At 38.2% G+C, this 21,470-nt stretch overlaps 1 protein-coding gene and 1 non-coding gene across 2 annotated transcripts in view; one reads left to right on the top strand and one right to left on the bottom strand.

The window, feature by feature from the left end:
• KIAA0825 (KIAA0825 ortholog) overlaps nt 1–21,470 on the top strand; it is a 565,493-nt gene that overhangs the window by 41,943 nt on the left and 502,080 nt on the right. The window contains exon 3 of the mRNA XM_066273833.1: nt 18,647–18,778. Within this exon, the coding sequence (XP_066129930.1) occupies nt 18,648–18,778 (131 nt within the window). The 5' untranslated portion in view covers nt 18,647. The remainder of the gene's footprint in view (nt 1–18,646; nt 18,779–21,470) is intronic.
• Nucleotides 11,933–12,068, bottom strand: LOC136336689 (small nucleolar RNA SNORA48). The gene has a single exon (XR_010731520.1). It is a non-coding gene; the product is annotated as a small nucleolar RNA SNORA48 (small nucleolar RNA).

Raw genomic sequence — 21,470 nt, 5'->3', positions numbered from 1 at the left:
CTATTTCTAAAAACCTTATTTCCCCTTACAAATTAAGTCCTTTTGATTTTTCTTTCTTTTTCTTAAGATCATGACTTTTCTCCTGGTCACTCAGACTTATCTTGCTATTAGCACTAATTCCTCTCTCTGTTTTACAAAGAGTCTTCTGGTAGTAGAATAGCAAATGTTCGATGGAAGTGATACAGAATGTAAGGGAGACTCTTTGGGAAACTGCTCCCACTAGTCTTAATGATGGACTATGCAGGAGCAATAGGAGGAGATGATGGATGTGAGAGATGCAAGGTAAGAGTAATCATTTGGCTACGAGGTTGGTGAGATAATGTTGGAATGTTGGGAAATGTCTCTCACATTTCTATCTTGTGTAGATAGGTTGCTGGTAGTGCTGCTCACTATCATAGGGACCTCAATTAAAGAAATAAGTTTCAGCCTGACCTGTGGTGGCGCAGTGGATAAAGTGTCGACCTGGAAATGCTGAGGTCGCCGGTTTGAAGCCCTGGGCTTGCCTGGTCAAGGCACATATGGGAGTTGATGCTTCCAGCTCCTCCCCCCTTCTCTCTCTCTGTCTCTCCTCTCTCTCTCTGTCTCTCCCTATCCTCTCTAAAATGAATAAATAAATAAATAAATTAAAAAAAAAAAAAAGAAATAAGTTTCAGAGGGAAGTTTGGAGGATTGTTTGGGAGCATGTTGAGTTTGAGGTGCTTGTGGAACATCCACGTGAGTTACATAGCATGCAGTTGAATAATTAGAACAGGAGCTTCCACACAGGTTGTAGTGGTGGGCATGGATGTGAATGAAATTGTCCAGTCAGAAGACAAAGGGAAAGAGAAAAAAAGGGGGCTGTAGAGAAAGCTGAGCTGCGGCGTTCAAGATGGAGGTGGGAGAGAAATCCAGCTTGAAAAGGCAATGGGTTGCACTTTGGAGAAGGAAGAACCTAACAGTAAAATAAAGTGTTGCAGATCAGAGGGAGTATTTGACATTGGCAATTGTGAGGTTCTAATGACTAGGAGGAATTCAGATCTGTTTTATATAGGAAATGTTCCCAGAAATACTTTGCCATTTGAAACTTTTAGACTTAAGTTTAATAAATCAAACTTCAAAGAAATAATAGTCCTTAGTATAGTTTTATACTATAGCTTTTATTCCAATACTGTTCTATAAACTTATTATTCATTTTCACTTTGACTTTTTTGAAGTTTTACATTGTGTATACAAGGGCACATTAATTAATGTGTAGATTTTTTTATAGCTTGTCAAGAACATCAGTTTTATTATAATTTGATGCACATAACTATTCCAGAAATTCTTTGAAGTCAAGTCAGTCTAAAATAATTTAACAATCTCTTTAGATTTCATTCTTAGAATATGTTTCTCAATGGTATCTTGGAGTAAATTTATAACTCTTACATTTTATTTTTAATATTATTTTTTTGTGACAGAGACAGAGAGAGGGGGGGACAGATAGAGACAGACAGACAGACAGGAAGGGAGAGAGATGAGAAGCATCAATTCTTCTTGCTGCACTTCAGTTGTTCGTTGATTACTTTCTCATATGTGCCTTGACTGGGGGTGGTGGGGCTTCAGCAGACCAAGTGACCCCTTGCTGGAGCCAGCAACCTTGGGCTCAAGCTGGTGAGCCTTGCTCAAACCAGATGAGCCCGCGCTCAAGCTGGCGACCTCAGGGTCTTGAACCTGGGTCCTTCACATCCCAGTCCGACGCTCTATCCACTGCACCACTGCCTGGTCAGGCTATTTTTAATTATTAGCTGTTACTTTTAAAAATTATATCAAGATGTATTGTTTAGCTTTAGACATTTTTTAGTCATTAAAGTACCTAATATGTTTTTATTGCTGTAATCTATGGCCCCACATTATCTCATATATTCATTTTGATTCCTCAGCTTTGATATATTACTTACCTTTTCCTATAAAAATGTTGGGTTCTTTCATCACAATTACAGTCATTGGTCTGATAATCCTGTGAAGCAATCTACAGAAAACAAGAAGCTCATATCAAACTCCTGGCAGGTTTAGTTAAAATTAAAATGCATGCTCAACTGTAGAGATTGTCAAGTGTGGAAATAATATTTGTCCAGCTGGACAGCTTCCTTTTGTAGTTGTTAAATGAAAGTTGAGATTCTGTCTGCTCCTTGAAAGCTTCTGTGTCATGAAGGTAATTTGGACTGTTTGTGGTTTGACAGGGATTATTAAAATCAGATGAAGTGAAGGGAAGCAAGTGTGAGAAAGCAAAATTGACACTGACACTCTCTATTATTTGCAGCTTGGATCATGATGACTATGTTGATATGATAGATTCACTGTTGAGATATGTTAAGCAGCAAATAAAGGAAAAAGCAAGTATAGTGATGGATTTTTAGACAACATGGAAAAAAACAGTATTTACTTTCACTGATTGCTTTTTAAATAGTTTTTTAGATCATTTCATATGAATTTTCCTTTAAAGAAAAACAAATTATCCTTCTGAACTATAGAATTAAAAAGTATACTGCAAAGGCAAGATTAAATATAAAGAAATAGATCACATGATTAAAATAATAGAATTTTAAAACTGAGGGTTCTTAAAGATTATTATCTAATTTTTTTTAGATGGAAACTAGGAAGAGTTTTAAGACATATTTAAATCATATTTGATAGTTCAAATGTTAAATCCTGATTTTTCATTACAAATATATTTTCTTACCATTCATAATTTTTAAAATAATGATTTAAATTGTTAGAAGGCACTTATGGTTTAAGCCATAATTGTATATAACCTTTTTATGTTTAAAAATAATATACAGATTACGTTATTATAGTTATAAGTTGCCTACAAATAGTATTATGTACATGATGAAGTGAATGCCTTCCACGAATATGATTATCTACTAAAAACATCTTTAGTAGAGGCAATTATAGTTAGGGAGCTATCTCAAGATGTCAATTAAGGATAGTTATAGTAGAAAAATAGAATTAAATGTTAAGAATTATATGCATATATATATAAATAATTATATATATAAAAGGTTTGAAGGACCTGGAGTTGTCTGATGCATTGTGGAAAACCTTCAGTAGTATTTAAACAAGGTAGTGAAATAATCTGATTTTGTTTGAAAAACGAGAAGTCTAATACCATGTGCAGGCGAGGCACACAAACCAAGTGTCCTGTGATCCAGGTCATTTCAGTTCTAACACTAACTACTTGGAGTTTGTGCAAACTCCGAGGCTCAGCCCCACGAGACGCCCGCAGTTCAGACGTGAGCCAAGAGGAGGTCTCTAGGGATGCCCACTTCTGCCTGGACGAGTACAGATTTACTTAGGGTTCATTAGATTCACAGAACTCAGGAAAGCACTATACTGCTGATTACAGTTTTATTAGAAAGGATACACTTAAGGATGGCCAAATGGAAGAGATACACAGGACCAGGTCAGGAAGAAGGTAGGGAGAGATGAGAGGAGGGGGCAAAACCAAATGTGTATTCTCATGATATCATATGATATGAGTCCTGGAGGCCAGATAGGAGGTTTTCGATTTTTTTTTTCTTTTTCGGCAGGAAATCAGTTTGGATCCTAGTAGCAGATAGAGGGAGGAAAGATTGAGAGCATTTGGTGACCATTTTAGAGAATGAAAGGATTAAAGAATTTGGGACTATATAAGACAAGGGTCAGCAAACTTTTTCTGTTTAAGGCCAGATAGTAAGTACCTTAGGATTCAAAGACCATATATGGCCACTGTAGCATCTTGTCCTGTTTGTTTTTATATTTACAACTCAGAAATGTAAAAACCATTCTTAGGTTGCAGGCCATAGAGAAAACAAACTACACCGATACTAAGACACTAGGGCCAGGGAGGGGGATTAGGAAGGTGGCAACCCTATAATGTAGGAAGAGAAGCCAGTTTAAGGAAAAGATTTTGAATTTGATTTTGGACATGTTAAGTTTAAGGGACCTTTGAATTAGTGACGTGTACTTGTCTAATAAGTACTTGGAAATATGTGTGGGGTTTTGGAGGAATAACGAAGGTTAGAGATACAGACTGAATGTTTAGTATCAAGTAATAGGTGTATGGGGTTGAGTGAAAACAGGCTCAAGACCTCCAGCATGAAATGGATAGGAGGAGAGGGGAAGAGAAATGTCTTCATTTCCCTCCCAAACCAGGCAAGGGGAAAGGAAATTTGGGGAAACTACAGAATGAAAACTAATAAGAGATTTTTTTGAGGTCTGAGAAAGAGAAAAATCTAATGAATAAAAGTAAAAAGATTTTTTTTTAATTAAAACACTTTAGAAGTAAAACTTACTATGCTAAAAATACATAGAAAATACATAGAAAGAGGGCAGTGGCTTTAAATCACAAATGCTCAGAGAAAGCATATAAAATGAGAGGCAGGTCTAGAGAGATCCCTGTGGTGAATATCAGTGTTTAATGGCAGAGATGAGAGAGGAGCCAATCAAAATGTTTATTAGTTTATTAAGAACTACTCTGGTTAATTTAAGTAAAAAAAAGAGCTGTTGGGCAGTGGCACCTGGAGAGGTCTCATTGCGTAAATCTCACAGAACCAGAAGAAAACTGTATGAGCAGTCAGTCAGTGAGGAAAGAACAGGAGCTAGCAAGCACAGGGACCTCAGCCAAAAGAAAATATTCCTGCACCTTCTCTTGGAAGGCTGAGATTAACTTGACTGGTTTATGACTGGTGGTTCTCTCTCCCTGCCTTTGTTCCAGATTTCAAAATTCATTTGGTAGGTATCTGATATTTCAGCTTGGGTGAAATGTTCAACCCTGGGCCAATTAGTTATGACCAGGAAAGCTGGGTGGATCCTCTAGCACAGAAATGGACTACCATTGTATTGTATATCTGTATATTGAATCTGAGATTTAAAAAAATAAAAAAGGAAAGAAATTTTGTGAGCTTGCCAGCTACCTGAAGTGAGGACAAAAGGAGAACTGGGAACCCATAATACTTAGGAAGATTGATGAGAGAGGAGACAACCTCAAGGAAGGCGTGAGTAGCTATCAATACCGAATAGTGCAGAGATTAAGTATGACAGGAACTGAAAAATATTTTGTCAGTTTCAGTGTAAGGCTAGGGGCAGAAACCAGATTGCTCTGGGTTGAAATGTGAATGAGAGATGAGATATAAGATTAGGAAATATGGACTGCTGTTTTGAAATGCTGAGCTCTGAAAGGAAGGAGGTTCTATGAAGGGTTTTGTTGGTTTCTGTAAGGACAGCAGTCACAGCTGTGGCCACCGTCATGGCCACTTACATGCAGATTCTCATTAGATTTGGACAGTGGGTAAAGAAACAGTGGAGCCAAAAAATGGCGAGCCATTCCTTTATTCAAGACTCTTACCTCTGACGAGCAACACAGTGGGAAAAACACTTCCCTCTTCATTCAGAGCTCACAAAGTCACTGACACATTCTCCGGTTCCACAACCAGGAGAATCTTCTCCGGTTTCTCCTAGAACCAAAGGCCTCACCAGTCCCAAGGCCCCTTACTTCTGGATCCCCATCTGCACTCACGCTGCAAAACTGGCTTCTCTCTCTTTCCCTGCCATCTTGGCTTCTTCTCCTCACTCTGCAAAAATGGCTTCTTTTTCCTTCTTCTTCTCTCCTTTTTATGGCCAGAAAACCTTTCCTCCAGCACACATTAGCAAGACAGTGGCCCTTCCCAAGCAGGAAGGTAATTTGCAATTTCACAGATCACATACCTGGCTCTGCCCAGCGCCATTTTTTAACACTGAAAGTGAGCCAACAAAAATTACAAATTTTACAAACTCATTTGCCCATCAGTTTCTAAAATGCAAGAAACTTAAAAAAAAAAAAAAAAAAAATGCTCTGGCTAGATAGCTCAATTTATTAGAGAGTTGTCCCAAAGCATAAAAGTTGCTGGTTTGATCCTCATTCGGGGCATACAGGAATAAATAGATGTTCCTGCCTCTCACTTTCTTCCCCTTTCTAAAATCAATAAAATTAAATAAATATTTAAAAATAAATAAGCAAGGAAATTGAACTTAAAGGGATATAGATACTAGAGCACATGATAATTTTTTTTTAATTTTTTTACAGAGACAGAGAGTCAGATAGGGACAGACAGGCAGGAATGAAGAGAGATGAGAAGCATCAATCATCAGTTTTTCATTGCGACACCTTAGTTGTTCATTGATTGCTTTCTCATATGTGCCTTGACTGTGGGCCTTCAGCAGACTGAGTAACCCCTTGCTCAAGCCAGCGACCTTGGGTCTAAGCTGGTGAGCTTTGCTCAAACCAGATGAGCCCGCACTCAAGCTGGCGACCTCAGGGTCTCGAACCTGGGTCCTCCGCATCCCAGTCTGACGCTCTATCCACTGCGCCACTGCTGGGTCAGGCATGATAATTGATGGAACAAAAGTTCTAGAAGTTGTAAAAGGGTATTTCAATAGAGATAGTTATCAAATTAAAATTAGTAACATTTTAGGAGAAATTCTTAAATCATTGGAACATACTTTAAGAACCCTAAATCTTTTAGAAGCATCCATTTACATACAAAGTACATGCTAAGTTCAAATCATTCGAATCTAATTATTAAAAGAAAGTTCCTTAAAATGTAATTGATATCTCATAAGCTCTGTTTCTTGTTATTCCCACTTGATACATAGTACAACTGCCTTGAGTGCTCCATAACTGAGACTTTCTACTAATGCAGATACACTATTCTCCAAATTACTAAGGTTTTACTATACTGGAAAATTCATTAGTTAATCATTTGTTCCATGATTTGTGACATTATTTAGGCCTAAGCCCAAACTATGTAATAGTTTTATGACTTTTAAATCATGTGAAATGTGTGCGTGCCAAGTTATAAAAAAAAATGCAGAAATAAAATTTTGTTTTCACATATCATAGTTTCACTGTTATATTAAAGCAAGAGATGTCTAGGATTGTATATTGAAGATTATAAAGAGTTATTAAAATGAAAATATTTTTTAGAAAGAGAAGTGCATTGAAAACTAAAGAAAGCAATATCAGATTTGGTGAGTAAAGCATATGACAAGTAATTCTGTTAGCTTGTCAAGCTACAATAGTTTATTCTGACTGATCCTGTCAATTTTAACTTCATACATACACACATATAAATTACTAATAGAGGAGTTATGATAAAGTATTTTATATTTTATTAAAGGGGATTTTAATAGCTGTCCTATGTTAATATGAATATTTACCAGCTGTTTATTAATATTCTAGCCTATATAATTATAATAAAACTTACACAGTTATTTATGGAAAGTATAGCAGTCTGTGAAAGAAAAACTAATACATAGATGGGAGTTGAAAATTAATTGAATATTTAACAAGTTCTTTTTATTTCCTCTTAAAAGACTTTAATGTATATTCTAAATAACTGTCAACCAATTGAGATCCACTTGATTTGTTTTTCAGTCTTTGGGGGAGGCTAAACCATTAACATTTTAACTTCCAGTAACTGATCGAAAGAGAGAAATTAGTGACAACTCTGAAGTATCACAGGGGAAGATCTAGCCTTAAAAAAAACAAAATTGAGGGTGGGGAATGCTATAGCTATAGGCTTCATAATGAAGAATATTTATAATGGTTCTAGGGAACACTGTGAAATATGTAAGACAGTAAAGAAATCAACACATACAAGAACTAAAATTTTTTTTTTTTAATACGAGAGGCATTCTATCAATTGTGGTTCTTAGAAGAACCACAATTTTATTGATTGATTTTAGAGAGAGGAAGGAAAAGGGGGGGAAGGAAGCATTCATTTTGTTGTTCCATTTAGTTATGCATTTATTAGTCACTTCCAGTATGTGCCCCTACCCTTGGTGTTTCAGAATGATGCTCTAACCAACTGAGCTAACGGGCTGTGGCCAATATTGCATTGTGATTAAAAACAACCTTTGAAACAGTCTGAATCCCAGCTTTGCTACTTTCTATGCAAGTCATTTTGGGCAAATCATGAACCTCTCTGTGCCTCCTTTTCCACAGAGTTTATAATAGTACCTATTCCCCAGGAGTTAATTTAGGGTGATTCAGAAATATGTACTTCTCTTACCATTTTCATAAAATACAATAAACATATAACTAGAAGAAACCTCAGAGCTTAATAAATCTGTTTACCTCCTTTTTCTAAATGAGGAATGTGAGATCCATCCCTCTTGAGTGACTTATCCTAACTCACATAGACATTAGCAGAACCAGGATCAGGGCTCAAATCTATTGATTCTTGTTTCAGTAATATACATATATTATTCAGTAATATAATATATATATATATATATTTATAGTTAAATGTGTTTTATCACAGTGCAATATTTTGAGACTTGTTTAGTTACAGGTAGAATGCATAGTTATTTTAAATTAATCCGAATACACACTTCCTTACCATGCACTTTAACAGTGTTTATTTTAGGTTAGGCAGTGATGTTGAATAGTAAGACTTCAAGTGAGCCAAAGCTGGTGGACACATTAAGTCACTGAGCTTTTATCATGGGGGAAAAAACCACACGGTCCTATTGTTTTCCCTTTACTAACTCAGTTGCAGCGTGGATTTCATCCCAATGGTTAGTTTTTCAAACTTTTCAATCCTTTTAAAGCACTTATTAGTGGTTTTAAGAAGAATGGCACTTTGGATTTTTATTACTGAAGAAACATGAAAAAGATAAAGATTCGAACCATAACATGTGTTTAAATTTAAAAAAAATAAAAGACCCTACAATAGAAACATATCATTTTAAAATATGTTAAAGGGCAAGTGAGATTTCCAAAATTATTTTTCTGGGCTTTCTTTTGGTCACATAAAGTATGATTTTTTTTATTGCTTTATTGTAATGTTTTCTGGCAGTGCTTATAATATGTTCATATTTTATTATAGTCACTGTTCTTAGGAATTTATAACTCAACTGTTACAATTTGCCTCTGGCTGAAACATGATCTACAGATGTTTGGCTTAGATATAATTCTTCAAACATAACTCATTTTTAAAGGCAATAATTAATATTAGATTGGATGTTTATATGTGTTTGAAATATTAAGCACTGTGTTTTCACTCTTATACAAAAAAAAAAAAAGATCAGAAACCTTATAGGACAATGAACATTTAAAAACAATATTGTGGAATGGTAATCTCAAAAACAAAGTTATTATATTTTAAAGAGTTATAGATCCCATTTTTTGATGATCATGCAGTAGGATAACCATCCATCATGTCAAATTATTATTATCTCCCTAATGACAATTTAATAGTTGGAAATAGAGGAACATAAAGAGACTGTAAAGCTATATCCTGACCCACAACTTCACTGCCTCTTCCTTTTTCCCCCTAAATATTATTGTTCTACTTTTCTGAAATATCCCCAGAGTATTTGCCAAAATACCTTGTTTCCTCAATAATTTACTTTTCTGTTGTTGAAGTCATAGTTATGTTTTAGACCAGTGGTAGTCAACCTGGTCCCTATCGCCCACTTGTGGGCGTTCCAGCTTTCATGGTGGGTGGTAGCGGAGCAACCAAAGTATAAATAAAAGGATAGATTTAACTATAGTAAGTTGTTTTATAAAGATTTATTCTGTCAAACTTAGCGAAAATCTGACATAAAGTACTTGGTAAGTAATTATTATTATATGCTTTAACTTGCTGTAACTCTGCTTTAAGTGACTTCCCTACTTTATAAATCACCATTACTGTGGAACTGGTGGGCTGTTAGAAAATTTACTACTAACAGAGATACAAAAGTGGGCAGTAGGTATAAAAAGGTTGACTACCTCTGCTTTAGACAATAGCAAAATCTTTCTACTGGCTTCCTTTTTATGGCTTGTTCTTTTTACTGTCTCTGCTCCTTGTGAGGAGAGACTGTCCAGTCCCTCTCTCTGCTCCATCATGATGCCCAGCGATGGCAGACAGACTGTGGGCCCACAAATGCATGTAAGGACAGACATGGGAGGATTGATGCCTCTGCTAATGTCCATTCAGTGCATGCTTCTTTCATACCAGACTCCTGCAGGGATCACTGCCAATATAAGGAGAAAACTTCCAACTCCAAACTTCAGCATCTCTTACCACAGACTACAGCCCATTATTTATTTATTTATTTGAGAGAGAGAGAGAGAGAGAGAAACACTGATTTGTTGTTCCACTTATTTATGGTTGGTTGATTCTTGTATGTACCCTGACTGGGGATGGAACCTGCAACCTTGGCATATAAGGACGATGCTCGAACCAACTGAGTTACCTGGCCAGGCTGTTTATTTCTTATGTTCGTCCTATGCATCACTATTTACTCAGCTTGTTTTTTTCTGTCACACAGCATCTTAAACTTGCTGACTCTACCTAAATTGTGACTCTTGCTTCCCTTATTCTTTATCACCTTGGAACCATAAAAGTATGGAAGTATCACAGATTTGTGACAGTCACGTGAAAGCTCTGAACCATCCTTCTGGCACCCTATCTTTAGTATCAAATAATGTTCCTTTAATGCAGTCTTTGTATTTCTAGATTAACTTGTCTACCAAGGTCAAATAGAGAAAAATCGTACAACCATGTAGATTTAGAATCCTTCAAATTCATGATTACCAACCTTATCTGAATGTTCAACATGTTTCAGGTCATTGTTTTACTCGAGAACCGATTTCAATGACAGTTATAACACATTTATTATCAAAATAATATAAAAAATTTTAATAGCATTTGAAGCAGAAATAAAATAATACAAAAAGGCTGGTGAAATGGTCATAGTCATAGAAATTTAGGAATTATTTAAGTTTTGAGTTAGATTTTGAAAGAAATGATAAACATAAATTGACAAGAGAGAACTATTAAGGATGAAAGATGTTTCAAATTGAAGAGAAATAGAACATATACAATAAAAAATCATAAGTCCCCTGAGAGCAGGGTAATATCTTTTTAAAATATTTTTACCAATTATATATGAAATGATAAGTACTTATTGCAAAAACAGAAAAATACTAAGTAAAAAATATCAGCCATAATCTAAATATCTGGGGATAACCATTTTAACATTTTGGTTAATATAATTTCTACAAAACTATGTTTTATATGCAGTAAGTGATTCATTTCTTGAGATACAAGTACACTCAAGTTTAAGAACCAGATAGATCTGGGTTCAAACTGTGCCCCTAACACTGGGTAGCTATGCCACATGGACATGTTAGTTAATCTCTTTGGGCTCAAGTTTTCTCCTTTATAAATGAGGATAATAACTATTTTTTAGATTTATTATGAGAATTAAGGAAGATGATGTATATTAAAATACATTGTACATAGTAGATATACAACAAATCATATTGCTGTTTTGCTATTATATTTAAGCTGACTTCTATACACATTTTTTAATATGTGTTATGTGAATTAATGAAGTTTTTAGTACTGAAAAATTGCTACAACTCTGAACAGAATATTGATACTATAACTTGTTTTATAACAGAGAGGTTTCTTATGAGCAAAATATTTACTAATTTTGAGTTTCTTCAAGAACCCTCAACCAATGAAATCTTTTCACTACAGAGAGTGAAATTTTATTTTCTGCAACAATTTTTGAATAATTCATCATCTGAAGTGTTGAACTACCCAAAATGATGTAGAATTATGCAAATACATAAACTAAATATTAGCAGTAATAATGGTCATTGGATTTAGAAACAACTGTTCTGATGGTAGCTGTAACTAGGGCGATATCAGATTCATTGGTTATGTGAAAACACTGGAGCTCAGGTGCCCTCAACAAGTATAGCTTCTGATGGACGTGGAGTTTCCTACTATTTGCCATACAGTTTTTTGTTTTGGTTTGGTCTAGTCTGATTTCAAACTAATATTTATTATGGCAAATTATAGGTAAATATTTGTTTTAAATGCAAAATTATAGCATTTACTGCAAAATACTTTTTTTTTAACTATTGTTTTTTGCTTCTTGGGTTTTTTTAAATCCATATGTTCAGGGCATGAACCAAGCAAGAGCACAGACCAAAAGCCAAGCTGGGATAAACAAGGAGTTACTTTGCCCCTGGCTAAAACAATACAAGCGCCACCAAACCAGGTGTAAGTCTACCCAGGTCGGGGACTATTTTTTTTATATTCATTTTTTAGAGAGAGGAGAGAGAGAGAGAGAGAGAGAGAGAAGGAGGGAGGAGCAGGAAGCATCTACTCCCATACATGTCTTGACCAGGCAAACCCCGGTTTCGAACCAGCAACCTCAATGTTCCAGGTCAATGCTTTGGGACAACTATTGGATTTTTTTATTCATCTTTAAAGGAGCCATTCACCGTGTTACTGATATACTTTTCAGATATCTCCCTATTTTTTTATTAAAGTATTGAGGTGACATTGATTAATAGGATCATATAGGTTTCAAATACATATATATATATATATATCTTTGATACATGATCTGTGTATTTCATTGTGTGCCTACCACACAAAGTCAGACCATCTTCCATCACCGTATATTTGGCCCCCACCCCATCCCCTTCCCTCTGGTAACCACCATACTATTTTCTGTGTCTAAGAGTTTCAGTTTTATACTCCAAATATGAGTGAAATCACATGGTTCTTAGTTTTTTCTGTATGACTTACTTAACTTAGCAAAATACTCTCAAGGTCCATCCATTTTATCACTAATGGCAATATTTCATATTTTCTTGTGACTTTAGTAGTATTCTTAGACGATACTTAGTAGCATCTTCTTTATCCAAACCTATATCATATACTTCAGTTGTCTCCATGCCTTGGCCACCATAAACAATGCTGCAGTAAACATAGGGGTGCCTATATCTTTGTAAATAAATGTTTTCGAGTTGCTTTTTTTGTTTGTTCTTTTGTGGGGGTTTTTGGTAGATACCCAGGAGAGGAATTGCTGAGTCATACAGTAGCTCTATTCTTAATTTTTTGAGGAACCACAAGACTGTTTTCCATAGTGTCTGTACCAGTTTACATTCCCACCAGCAGTGAATGAGGGTTCCTTTTTCTCCACAACCTCTCTAGCACTTATTACTTGTCTTATTGATAATAGCCATTCTAACAGGTGTGTGGTTATGGTAACTCGTTGTGGCTTTGATTTGCATTACCCTAATAGCTAGAGAAGTTGTGATAGGTAGTTAGACAAGAACAGAGGAAGGACCATAGGCTAGGCACATGTAAAGCCACTATCCATGGCCACCATCACAGCTGCCTGGCCCATGCAGGTTCGCATTGGATTCAGACAGTTGGTAAAGAAACAACGGAGCCAAAAACTGGTGGGCCATCATCTTTAATCCTAGCTTGTACCCGGCAGGCAAGGAAAACACACACTGGGCTCCAAACCCATCATTCAGTGCTCACAAAGCTACTGACTTATCCGAGTTTCTTAGAATCAAAGGTTTCTAGCTCACCAGATTTATTCACCTCTGTTCCCCATCTCCTTTCTTCTCCCTGCACAAACTCTGCACAAACTGGCGTCTCTTTCAGCACTCCACCATCTTGACTGCCTCTCTCCTCTCCTCCACATGTCCTTTCTCTGCTCTCCGCTCTCTTTTCTAATGCTAATCTCAGGAACTGAGAGAGCAAGCCACCAAGCCACCGGTCTGCCCCACTTTATAGTGTAGAAACCAAAACCTTTAATCCAATATACAAACAAGGAAGTATCTGATACAAAGTCACTTATCTGAGACATAATGGTATTCCTCATGAGAATGCACCACCCCACACCAAAAAGGGTGGGAATGGCCTGACCTGTGGTGGCACAGTGGATAAAGCGTCGACCTGGAATGCTGAGGTCGCCGGTTCAAAACCCTGGGATTACCTGGTCAAGGCACATATGGGAGTTGATGCTTCCTGCTCCTCCCTTCTCTCTCTCTCTCTCTCTCTCTCTCTCTCTCTCTCTCTCTCTCTCTCTCTCCTGTCTAAAAAAATGAATAAAGTCTTAAAAAAAAAAGGGTGGGAAAGGCTTAGTCCTAAAACCAAGCCCCAGGCTACAAGGATCCTGCCTGCCCACAGCCCACCCCCAACACACATTAAATTCACCTGGACGACAGGCCTCCACGTGGGCAGCACCATCTTTAACAAAGTGAGCATAATATATTTTATCTGCCCAACAGCACAGAAGGTCATCAAGGCTGAAAGCCCAGGTGCCTAGCAACAGGCAGAACTTGGAAGACAAGAATCTTGCCCCCAGAGTAACTTTTCCTCCACTAGCATATTTTTGGTCATGCAGTATAGACCCCCTCATTTCATATCTCTAGTCATGTGATTGGGACCCTCCCCTGAGATTTGGTCTCCTGGCATGTTGCTAGGCATGCAGGTTAAACCCCCTTAGCAGGGGATTGAACAAGGGGGCCAGAGAATAGCTCTTAAGCATTAAGCTGCCAGGACAATAAGGTTTTGACCTAAACCAAATACACCTTGGCTTCAGTTGTGTTTCATTTCCAGGCCCAGAAAAGCAGCAAAACCAGACAAGCGACTCCAGGGCTGACCTCTGGACCAGCTACATTGGATAAGACCACCTAGGTACCAAGGAGACCATGAGCCTAATAGTACATATCTGGAGAGCAGATAAATATTCTATTGAGATCCACCCTTGGGACCTCCTCTAAAATTCCTACCATTAAAATCCTGTAAGTCTGATGACCCAGTATGCCTCTGCCTTTCCCTACCCCCTTTCCCTTTTCCCTTCTTCCCTGCTTCCCCTCTTCTTCCCTCTCTGGTATGTACCTCCTAACCAGTGTTTTTTGATTGATTGTTTAATTTAAGTGAGAGGAGGGGAGATAGTGAGACAGACTCCCACATGTGCCATGACTGGGATCTACCCAGCAATCTCTGTATGGGGTCAATGCTTGGACCAACTGAGCTATCTTTAGTGCCATGGCCTGATACTCAAACCAATCAAGCCACTGGCAATGGGAAGGGAAGAGAGGGAGAATGGGAAAAGGGAAAGTGTTGGTCAAATAAGTTTGTAACTATGATGTATATGTTTGCTTGCTTATAGTTTGCATTGGGTGTGGGGGACAGGCTGTAAGCTGGCAAGGTCCTTATAGCCTAAGGCTTAGTTTTAAGACTAAGCCTTTCCCACCCTTTTAATACCAAGATCTTTTCAAAACTAAGCTTTTTGCCTTACACCTTTGACTGTTGCATGATGTGGGGTGGTGCAGTCATGAAGAATTCCATTTATGCCTCAGATAAGTGACTTTGTATCAGAAACTTCCTTATTTGTATATTGGATTAAAGGTTTTAATTTCTACACTATAATATAGGATAGATGGGGGTTGGGGGTCTCTCTCTCTCAGTTCCTGCCATCAACATTGCAAGGAGAGGCAGCCAAGATGGTGGAGTGCTGAAGGAGAAGCCAGTTTGTGCAGAGAGAAGGAGATGGGGAACAGAGGTGAATAAGGCTGGTGAGGTACAAACCTTTGATTCTAAGAAACTCGGATGAGTCAGTGGCTTTGGGAGCCCTGAATGGAAAGAGAAGTTGTATGGCCAATATCTGCGGCGACCATCACAGCCGCCTGGCCCATGCAGGTTCGCGTTGGATTCAGACAGACGGTAAAGAAACAACGGAGCCAAAAGCTGATGGGCCATCATCTTTAATCTTAGCTTGCACCTGGCGGGCAAGTAAAACACACACTGGGCTCCAGAACCTACTCATTCAGTGCTCACAAAGCTACTGACTTTATCTGAGTTTCCTAGAATCAAAGGTTTCTAGCTCACCAGACTTATTCACCTCTGTTCCCCATCTCCTTCCTTCTCTCTGCATAAACTCTGCACAAACTGGCTTCTCCTTTAGCACTCTGCCATCTTGATGCCTCTCCTCTCCTCCACGTGGCCTTTCTCTGCTCTCTGCTCTAATGATAGACTCAGGAACCAAGAGAGCAAGCTCTGGGTCTGCCCCACTTTATAGTGCAGAAATCAAAACTTTTAATCCAATATACAAAATAGGGAAGTCTCTAATACAAAGTCACTTATCTGAGGCATGATGGGATTGTACCCCACATCAAAAAGGGTGGGAAAAGCTTAGTCTTAAAACTAAACCCAGGCTACAAGGATCCTGCCTGCCCACAGCCTGCCCCCAACACACATTAATATCACCTGGGCAACGGGCTTCCATGTGGGCAGTGCCATCTTTAACAAAGTGAGCATAATATATTTTATCTGCCCAACAGAAGTGTTTTCCCACTGTGTGTATTTCTTGCCCGCCGGGTGCTAGCTAGGATTAAAGGTAATGGCCCACCAGTTCTTGGCTCTGTTGTTTCATTACTGTCTGTCGAATCAAATGCAAACCTGCACGGGCCAGGCAGCTGTGATGGTGGCTGTGACTTCTGGATTTACAAAAGGAAAGAGAAGCGGATGGTCACTTTGGATGTATGCCTTGACTGGGGATCAAACCAGGATGTCCACATGCCAGGTCGATGCTCTATCCACTGAGCCAACCAGCTGGGGCCACCTTTTTGCTTTGTTTTCAGCTTCTTTTACTGTGCAGAGGTTTTTAGTTTGATGTAGTTCCATTTATTTCTTTTGCAATGAGAAAAATCCAAATATATTAGGATTTAGCTATTTTTAAATGATCTTTCTGTGCTGTGAAGAAGGCAGACACTTTCTTCTACCTTCTAGGTTCTTTCTGCTGGTCTAACAACCAAATTCACATCAGACAGATTAACAGGAGAAAATAACCACATTTAATACAAATGTTATACACATGTATACATGGGAACCCCACACACATGAGATTCAAAGACAGAAAGAGAAAATGACTTATGTGTGACTGTCTGAGCTGAGTATCACCAAAGGACTTCAGAAGGGGTGTGGAGTGGTCTGCAATGGGGGATGGTCACGTGGGGAACCCAGGCCTGGGAACTTTGGCTAGGACCGCCCATATCCAGGGATGCCAAAAGAAACTTCCCAGGAGCCCTTTGGAAAAAGCGACCTTCTGCCAGCCAGTGAGATTTCACCATGTCATATTAGCTCTACCACCCTAAACGGGACCATTTAAATATCTCTCACATGGGTCACTCCATGCGAGCTCCCTGGCCTCTGTCCCTGGGACCAGGGAACATTGCCAGGCGAGATGCGCTCTGTACTCAGTAAAGCCTTTTATTATTCCACACTTTGTGGCTCTGGCCCTTCCTTTCTCCTTGGCAGGGAAAAATACCTTACAGGGGGAAATATCATTGTAGGGTGATAAGAAGAGCAGATGTTTAGTCATAGTAGTTTGTCTTGCCATATGTAGTGCCAAACCAGATTATCTCTGCTAATCTCTTAGTGTGGGCAAGGCCGGTAATTCAGATTCTTTCAGGTAGTTAAGGGAGGGGGAGGGGCAGAAGTTTCTCTTCAGATGGCAGGGTCTTGGTTGCCTTTAGCTGAATGCAATACACGTACCACAGAGGCACATTTTAGGGTGACTCTTTCTAAACCACTACAGTTCTTATTCTTTATTTGGAAATAATTGAGTTTACAAATGACAAACCTTGTGACGCTGTAGACTTTTACATTAAAACATTTTAATTAGGTATTTTCCTTTTAAAATAATGTCTATAAAGAAAAAGAAAAGGTTTATCCTAGGACTAATTCTTTGACGTTTCAGGTAAGATATAAGGGAAATCTTCAGCCATTTCATTATACTTTAATACATTAGCTGAATTTATTAATAATTAAATAACTAAAGATGAGGACGTTCATTAGTTTATAGCCTCTGTAAACTTTTTAGACAATTTTTCAAGTTTTTATATTTATTTAAACTAAAACCACATTTATCCAAACCTTTTGTATTAATATTTATTTCATGTATGTCTGTTATAATTTAATTTTTAAATTTCTTATCAGTCTTCAAAATCTTTTATAAGCACTATTTTATGTTCAAAAACAACGTGTTCCTAAATTAAAGGGTTCCCACTCTGTACCAACCCTGTCGTTCTTTGTCTTGTCGCTCAGACCCACATGTTCACATAGCACTTCTTACCATGTGATCTTTTATAAATATATGCTTATGTGTTTTTAAAATCAACCTTTTTAGGTAGAATAAAAACTTCATAGAGGGAGGGACTCTGACATTTTGCAGCGGTTCCCCAGCTTCTACATAGTGCTTCTTACTTACCAAACACTTGGTAAATGTATGTGGATGAATGGTTGAATAAAGCTTTGATAGTGGGAAATGCATATCTATAAGGAGTAGCATATTTAGGTACTAGTCACTTATCAATACTTTGGTTGAAAGGTGTGCTTGAGAGGAGAAATTTTGGTCTTTTCATAAGTAAATAGGGCCAGGAGATGAGACTTTAGTAAGGCTGAGGTTACAGGTCAGTTTCTCCTTAAGAGTGGAGGAAGGTGTAAATTCTTTCTGCTACCACCTTTGTTCACAGTGGCCTATGAGGCTGTGCGATCTCCTTTGCAGCTCCTGGTTACAGTGAGAAGCAGCAGGATGCTTATAAGTACTCTCTGAGGGGTGCTGTTTTGTTCAGCTTTCAAACAATATACAAAAGTGTGAAAATTAGACAACACCTCATGAAATTTAAATAACAAAATACTCTACCTAGTTTAATAATACCCTACTTCTTCTTCTGCTATATTTCATTTTGCCCAAGCATGGGAATTAGTGGTTTTGATTTTGTATCACAACTTGAGGTAGATTTTTTTCTTTGTTTTGGGGTAACTAACATATTTTTATTCTTGTTCCTCAGAATGGATTGGGAAGAGAAATATTCCCATAATTCTTTTGACCTACATTGTCTGTTAAATTCATTTCCTGGAGACTTGGAATTTAAGCAAATATTCAGTGACATTGAAGAAAATATACAACAAAATGCTAAAAGGTAAATATTTCTAATTATTTAAAACAAATTGGTTCCATGTTTAATTTATATGAACTTTACCTATTGTAGTCTCATTGTTTCCTACTGTTAGGCAATTTTAGGTTTTCATTGTCATTAACTTTCTGGAAAAAAAAATTGATGAGACCTTTCCCCTAAAATTTAACATGGTTTTTCTTATCTGATTAGTACTTTAAATAAAACTTTAAAAATATAGGTACAGCCTTCAAATAGGTAAATTATAGTTTATTAAATTGCTATTAATAATTCCTTAGATTTTGCCAATATTTTTTTTTTTTTACAGAGGCAGAGATAGACAGGGACAGACAGACAGAAATGGAGAGAGATGAGAAGCATCAATCATTAGTTTTTCATTGCGTGTTGTGACTTCTTAGTTGTTCATTGATTGCTTTCTCATATGTGCCTTGACCGCGGGCCTTCAGCAGACCAAATAACCCCTTGCTCAAGCCAGCGACCTTGGGTCCAAGCTGGTGAGCTTTGCTCAAACCAGATGAGCCCGCGACCTCGGGGTCTTGAACCTGGGTCCTTCCGCATCCCAGTCCAACACTCTATCCACTGCACCACCACCTGGTCAGGCAGATTTTGCCAATATTGTGACCTGGATTTTTATTATATGTTTAAAGTTAAACATTCTCATTTGAGGGCCAAGCACAAAAAATTTAAATTTGATGAGCCTGCGCTCAAGCTGGCGACCTCAGGGTCTTGAACCTGGGGGTCCTCGGCATCCCAGTCCAATGCTCTATCCACTGCGCCACTGCTTGGTCAGGCCTCTTCTCACTTACTTGGGAGGCTAGGAACTTCACAGGGAATTATTAGGTCATATTAGTCTTGATTACCTTCTCTAAAAGTGTTACCAAACACTGAGGGAAGTGGGACAGTTAAGTAGTTTCCCACTAATATGTGTTCTTTGATAGTGTTGGTCAAATAAGTTTGTAAATATGATATACATGTTTGCTCACTTTGGGTATGGGAGACAGGCTATAATCTGGCAAAGTCATTATAGCCTAAGCCCTAAGGTTTAGTTTTAAGACTAAGACTTTCCCTCCCTTCTGATACTAAGGTCTTCTCAAAACTAAGCTTTTCCCCACACTCTTGACTGTTTCATGGTGTGGGGTGGTGCACTCTTATGAGGAATCCCATTTATGCCTCAGATAAGTGGCTTTGTATCAGAGACTTCCTTATTTGTATATTGGCTTAAAGCAGGGGTCAGGAACCTTTTTGGATGAGAGAGCCATGAATGCCACATATTTTAAAATGTAATTCCATGAGAACCATACAACAACCTGTGTACATTACACATTGTTAGGCAGATAAAATATATTACACTCACTTTGTTAAAGATGGCGCTGCCCACATGGAAGCCCGTTGCCCAAGTGATATTAATGTGTGTTGGGGGTAGGCTGTGGGCCTGGCAGGATCCTTGTATCCTGGTGCTTGGTTTTAGGACTAAGCCTTTCCCACCCTTTTTGATGTGGGGTGGTACAATCCAATTATGCCTCAGGTAAGTGATTTTGTATCAGAGACTTCCCTATTTGTATATTGGATTAAAGGTTTTGATTTCTACAATATAAAGAGGGACGGACTGGGAGGTTGCTCGCTCTTGGTTCCTGAGATTAGCATTAGAGGAGAGAGCAGGTTGGAGAGCAGAGAAAGGCCACGTGGAGGAGAGGAGAGGCAGCTATGATGGTGGAGTGCTGAAAGAGAAGCCAGTTAGTGCAGTTTGTGTAGAGAGAAGGAGATGCAGAACAAAGGAGAATTGAGTGTGCTGAGCTAGAAACCTTTGATTCTAGGAAACTCGGATAAGTCAGTAGCTTTGTGAGCACTGAATGAGAGGGTTTTGGAGCCCAGTGTGTGTTTTTACTTGCCTGCCGGGTGCAAGCTACGATTAAAGGTGATGGCCCATCAGTTTTTGTCTCTGTTGTTTCATTACCGTCTGTCTGAATCCAGTGCGAACCTGCATGAGTCAGGTGGGTGTGAAGATGGCCATGGATACTGGCTTTACACGCATTATCTAATAAAAATTTGGCGTTGTCTGGAGGACAGCTGTGATTGGCTCCAGCCACCCTCAACCAAGAACATGAGCAGTAGGAAATGAATGGATTGTAATACATGAGAATGTTTTATATTTTTACCGTTATTTTTTTTTTTTATTAAAGATTTGTCTGCGAGCCAGATGCAGCCATCAAAAGAACCACATCTGGCTCGCGAGCCACAGGTTCCCGACCCCTGGCTTAAAGGATTTTATTTTCTACACTATAAAATGAGCAGACCAGAAGTTTTCTCTCTCTCGGTTCCTGAAATTAGCATTGCATAGGATAGGCAGCCAAGATGGTGGAATGCTGAAGGAGAAGCCAGTTTGTGCAGAAAGAAGGGTATGGGGAACAGAGGTGAATAAGGCTGGTAAGGTAGAAACCTTTGACTGTAGGAATACTCGGATAAGTCAGTGGCTTTGGGAGCCCTGCATGGAAAGGGAGGTGTTTTCCCACTGTGTGTATTTCTTACCCACAGGGTGCGAGCTAGGATTAAAGGTAATGACCCACCAGTTCTTGGTTCTGTTGTTTCATTACCATCTGTCCGAATCACATGTAAACCTGCATGGACCAGACAGCTGTGATGGTGGCCTCGGCTACTGGCTTTACAGATAGAAAGGACTTTATCTTCATATATATTTCTG

Source organism: Saccopteryx bilineata, chromosome 4 (assembly GCF_036850765.1).
Source record: "Saccopteryx bilineata isolate mSacBil1 chromosome 4, mSacBil1_pri_phased_curated, whole genome shotgun sequence".
Classification (NCBI taxonomy): Eukaryota; Metazoa; Chordata; class Mammalia; order Chiroptera; family Emballonuridae; genus Saccopteryx; species Saccopteryx bilineata.
The sequence above is the reverse complement of the archived record's forward strand: the minus strand, read 5'-3'. Positions and strand labels throughout refer to the sequence as shown.